This window comes from Hemiscyllium ocellatum, chromosome 2 (genome assembly GCF_020745735.1).
Source record: "Hemiscyllium ocellatum isolate sHemOce1 chromosome 2, sHemOce1.pat.X.cur, whole genome shotgun sequence".
NCBI classification, from domain to species: Eukaryota; Metazoa; Chordata; class Chondrichthyes; order Orectolobiformes; family Hemiscylliidae; genus Hemiscyllium; species Hemiscyllium ocellatum.
Window position 1 is genome coordinate 108857971 of NC_083402.1, and position 5922 is coordinate 108863892.

Consider the following 5922-nt stretch of genomic DNA (forward strand, 5'->3'; position numbering starts at 1 on the left):
CCACTTCCTCTGGCAGCTTAGAGTCCTTTGAAGGTGTAACAAACAAAGTGGACAATGGAAATCCTGTAGATATAATATATCTGGACTTCCCGGAAGGTCTTTGATAAGGTGCCGCACAAAAGTTGAATTCACAAGGTTGGATCAAATGGGGTTGGGGCAATTTACTAACTTGGTTAAGTGACTGGCCTTTGGACATAAGACAGAGTCAGGATATGTTTTTTTGGATGGCAAGAAGTAACTAGTGCAGTGCCACAGGGTTTAGTCCTTGGACCCCAGCTATTTACAAGCTTTATTAATGACTTGGATACAGGGATAAAAGCTCTATAGCCAAATTGTGAATGACACAAAAATGGGTGGAACAGTAAACTGCAATGAGGAAATAAGAACCTTACAAATAGATATAGATAGGTTAGGAGAGTGGGCCAAAATATGGCATTTGGAGTTTAACAAGGATAAGTGTGAGGTCTTGCATTTTGGTCAAAAAAAGAGATGGCGACATATTATCTAAATGGGAGAGACTTCATGGTGCTCCAGTGCAGAGGGATCTGGGTGTCCTTGTTCATGAGTCATAGAAAACTAGCATGCATGTACAGCAAATAATAAAGAAAGTGAATGGAATGATGGCCTTTATAGGTAAAGGATTAGAATATAAATGTAAGGAAGTACTGTTGTAACTACACAAGGCATCAGTGAGACATCAGCTGAGAATTGTGCACAGATTTGGTCCCATTTTTTGAGGAAAGATGTAATGGCAATAGATGCAGTTCAGAGGAGGTTCACCAGATTGATCCCACAAATGACGGGTTTGCCGTATAAAGAGAAATTTAACAGTTTAGGCCTATACTGTCTGGAATTTGGAAGGATGAGGGGAGATAAAATTGATGTTTTCAAGATGATTAAAGGTTTGGATGAAATCAATGTGGAATGGATGCTTTCTGTTGTGGAGCATTCTCGGATGAGAGATTGTAATCTTAGGATAAGGGGTAGCAAATTTAAAAAAAGAGTTGAGGAGAAACTACTTCTCCCAAGGTGTTGTGAACCGGTGGAATTTGTTACTCCAAAGTGCAGTGGGTGCTGAGACAGTGAGTAAATTTGAAGAGTTAGAGAGATTCTTCATTGATAATAGTTTGAAGGGTTATGTGGAGAAGGCAGGAAAATGGGGGTGAGGAGCCTATCATCCATAATCAAATAGCAGAGCAGTTTCAGTGGGCCAAATGGTCTATTTCTGTCCCTCTGCCTTATCAACTTATAAACTAGATGATGATCATTGTCCGTCTTCAGCTTGAAGGATAAATAAGAGGTGGAGCTAAGGTTGAGCTTGGTTACTTTGGTAGTGCATGTCACAGCCTCAGAACTTGCTGTACATCAATAAACTTCCTATTACCTGTGCTCAAGCTGTTCCTTGATATGCTTCCTTGTTTTGGTTCTCTGAATGCTTTATAATATTAAGCACCCAAATCAAGTCATATCCGCCCTGTGATGATGAACATAGCCCAAGTTGTTCAGATCTTTTTTCATACTTGCTGAGTATGTTTTACTAAGTACAAATAAAATACCTTTATTGTCCTATCACATCATTGTTTTTTCTCAAACATGCTGCCACTACACTTTGATATTTGCTCATGGACTAAGCTTTTGTGATCAGACTTGGCATAATTTATCTCGCTTTAAGAAAGGCTATCTCATCATTGTTGTACTATCATCAGGTTCAGCAATTTTGGATGCATTGGAAGTTTATGACAATGTTTCGATTTACATATTGAGTGATTCTTCACACAGAGGAAAGCTTTAGTGGTGAAGTAACAAGTAAACCCATATAACATGTTATTTGATAATGCTTTTGATTTCATGAAAGGAGGTACAGAAATTGAAGTTATTGTTGAGCTGATAAAAGAGGAGCACTAGAATTACATTTTGAAAATTCTGCAATGTTGAATATTGCCAACAGGATCAAATCATAACAAATAACACTGTAGCATTTCCAGCTACTATTGTCTTGATTATGTTAAATTTGCTTCATAAATGTGCCTGGATCGGATAGTTTTGAATCTCAACTTTAGAATTTGTGCATGAATGTTAGTGATAACACATGAAATTCATTGGGAAATATATTTCAATGCTGTGAATAAATGAAATTATTTTAAAAAGTGGTTATAAGAAATCAAGAGTTGAAACTTTATAGTTTTAAGGGTTTCAGAATCACTTACACAAGCTTGTCACATAGACCATACTAGAAATTGCATGTATGTTACGATTACTTTATACCACATTTGTGAGATATTTAATAGATCACATGATTTGAACTCTCACTGAAACATATTCATGTTTATGAATATTCTATTTATAGAAATGTACAGTTTTCAGCAGATTGCACTGAGCTCTCGTCTGGTGCAGCCTACAGAGCAGCATTTGGTTGACATTGATGTTAATGCATCCCTTTTCTTCCTGATGGATCTGGCCCACGGTTGATGCTGCACCAGTGTTGATGCAAAAGCGTGGCCTTTATTGCTGCCTCCATCAATCTGGCGAATGTACTCACTGAAATCCCCTGGTGCCTGATCATACTGGTTGTTGTATTCGTCAAACACTTGATCAGCATAAGATGGCTCGGTTTCCTGGTTGTTGTCACTGCCAAAGATTTGAGGATTTCTCATGGTGTCCATCTGCTTGGAGTAATCTTTATCATCTGAGATCTGGAAAGGATCTAGAACAAAAATAATATGTTTAATAACATATGTATTCGTATCATATGCGGCTAATTCCTGCTCTCTTTTGTTTGAGAGAAATGTTCTAGTCCCTGGACTCACAAAAGCATTCTACTTTCATGTGTACCATTGTATTTTGATTTCAAACATATTTTGTTAAATATATATTGGTCATATGGTCAGAGAAATAATTAATAGCGAACCAAAATTTGATAATCACTACTTGATCTACATTGCAAAGAAAGTGAAAGAAATTATAATTGAACCTCAAGTGAAAAAATCTCCAGTCTGAAGAGGAGTGACTGCATAAGAGATGTTACTGATTCTAACATGTTGAGGTAAACATCGTTGGTTGATAGTAGGTAAATATTTTCTAGAACTTGAAATATAGTCTTTTTTTCTCTTTTCTCTTCTAGTGCCACACCCATTCCTGCCAATGGGAAGTTCATATTTGTAGCTTTGATTTGAAAGTTTCTATTCCCTGCTTGATGGTTGACAATTCTGCTCTTTTATTACATAAGTCACTGTTTAACTGTATCTGATAGCTAGCTACCTGTTGAATGGGAGTCAGTCATGACTCCTGGCATTCAGGCTACATCAGAGCTTTTTTTCCTTCCAATTGTGTCTCCAATCCAATTTGTTGTCTTTTCTCAGCCAAACCCTTCAAATATCTCTCACCATCCTTTTCTATCCCCAATTCTGGAAAGAAGATAAGCAGAAAGTAACTTACAAAACTGATGGCATCGCAGTATTAGTTGATGGAAGTGGACTACTGATAATTACCAATTGTAAATTAACTCTATTGTGCACACTATGGGCCAAGGGTTGCATGGGCTTTATCACCTTCCAAGTTCAGGTGCAATATTCTCTTTCCTGCCTTCCTCCTGCATACAGCCAGCTAGTCTTCCACCAGCTGACCAATTAGAACTGCTCTCTTGGTCTTTCCCATTTCTACTCTCAGTGCCTCATGCAGAATGCTCATTGAATAAGGTTCCGGTTTGCAAATCAGTGGAAATATGTACCATATTAAATTGAAATCTCAATATCCATGGCTTTCCTCCCTGATTTTGCCCCGGTTAGGAATATGGTCATCATAGTTCAGGCTTTATTCAAAGATCCCACTGTCAATTTAAAGCACTAACAACTTCCATGAAAATGTGATCAGGATATTTGGTGATTGATCTGCCCAGGAAAACTCATACATTTCTCACAACGCTGTGATTTCAAATAAAGGGTAACTGCCGGCTGACAGCTGCACCAGTCCTTCACCCCCCTGAAAGTTATTGCCAATGCTGAAATAAGGACTGAGAATGAGTATCAGTCAGCACTTGGAAAAGAGCAGTCCTCTGCCATCAATTGTGCTGACAACAGTCCTCACATTGACTTGTTTTTCAGAACTTACCTCGTACGGTAAATGTTTCTACCCAAGCTCAAAACAGACTGGACGGTGATTTCTATTGGCATGTTCAGAACTGATGCACTTTCTGCACAAGAATCTACAAGAGGGGCAAGCTCTCGCAAGTAAAATTGGAATCAACATTTTATCATTTCCACTCAAGCTGACATTTTGGAGTGCGGCATTTCATAAATGACTATTTCAGTTTTAATAGTATACAGGTACCACTCAGATTCCCGACTTTTGCAGAGCCTCCGCAAATACCTCTCCAATGCAATATTGTTTAAAACACTCGCTTTTTAGATAAGGATGCAGCAATTAAGATTTTTTTTAATTGAATGCTCACCGTTCTGGTCATCCAGAAGCCTCGCCCAGCGAGAAGACCCACAGGTTTCTACGATCGCTCGGATGAAGTCGCGGCCGCACACCCTGAGTATTTCTTCCCCACTTCCCGAAGACTGGGACAGGACCGAAACGGGAAAGGAGGTCAGCAACAGGTTGATGATCAGAACACACACCAGGCACTTCATCTCAGCTCACAAGTGTTGAGCGTGGGCTTCTCAGGAATCGTAGCTCTGGGGTGTGTTTCTCTCGCGGATGCTCGGACTGTTGGCAGAAAGATGTCAATATTGTAGTGACTCTCTCCCTCTTGTCACTGCCTTCTACATGTCCGATCCGCTGCCCTTTATATCGCTGTTTTTCCTCCTTCCCTCTGACCCACCGCCTTTTTTTTAAAGCATTTATCCCTCCCTCTCTCCCTCTGACGTCTTCGGGATGTTCTTGGCAGATTGGCAGATACACTCCCTTTGGCTCACTGTCACATTTAGAATTGAGGGACTGATCGGAAACTGCGTCGATCAGCAATGCCTTTATCTTCTCCTGTCCCTCAAACACTTGGTTATCCTTCGAACCCGCCTTTTAATTTTCCAGTTTTCCTAATAGTTTAACCTTTCGATTCATCTCACTTTCTCTTGTTTTACCAGTTTTATCGATAATGCAGCTCTTGTCTTCTTGCTGCTTTCATCTTTCATTTCATGTACAGCTTCCGCCATCTCTCAAATTAAACTTCCTTTTATCCCAATCGTGTCTCCTCCTTGCTCTCTCATTTATTAATATCGCTCGTTAACTTGTTTTTCAGAAATTACTCTAGTGCTTCCACTATTTCTACATAAACCTACACCTTATCCTCCATCCTGAATGTGAATTTGTCAAAGTCACACATCTGAACTTCTCCATATGGAGTTCATCATGTTGATGCTCTTCTGCTTGGTATGTTTTTAACGTGTGAGCGTTGGTAGCTGTTGATGATGACAATCTTTGATCCATTTATTGATATTATGTTATTAATCCTTCTTAATGTTATTTGACACGTTGTCTGCTCACATCATATCAGGAATAGTAAAAGCATGATTTGGAACCTGTTCTACCATTGTCACAAGATGGTTTCAGCTCACTGCTGGCACAGTACCAATTAAACTCAAGTGCACACCTCCCAGTAACCCTGTACCTAATCCCTGTTCAAATATGCTGCACCTTTTCCTCATAAATGATCATGGTTTCTATCCTATCTCCTTGCACTCAGTGACCATTTTAAAGTTTTGTGTCTATTACTGGTTCCCCTATCAAGTAAATGCCCACTTTTGTTTAACACAGAAGTTCGGTAAATCTTGCACTTTTTTACTCCATTAATCAAAAACTGCTCATAGTTGTCTGTATTCTTATTCGAGAAAATCTACATTGTGTATTCCCTGTGATCTTATCCTCCTTTTTGTAAGAGTCATTAATCCAACTCTACATTGTACTCTGTAATGTAGAAACATT

At 39.1% G+C, this 5922-nt stretch overlaps 1 protein-coding gene across 1 annotated transcript; it reads right to left on the minus strand.

The window, feature by feature from the left end:
* Positions 1-2360: 2360 nt before the first annotated feature.
* Positions 2361-5153, minus strand: LOC132825973 (relaxin-3-like). The gene is made up of 3 exons (XM_060841674.1): positions 5067-5153; positions 4448-4559; positions 2361-2704 (listed from the first exon to the last, which is right to left on the minus strand). The coding sequence occupies exons 1-3, from the start codon at positions 5151-5153 to the stop codon at positions 2361-2363; spliced, it is 543 nt and encodes a 180-aa protein (XP_060697657.1).
* Positions 5154-5922: the final 769 nt, after the last annotated feature.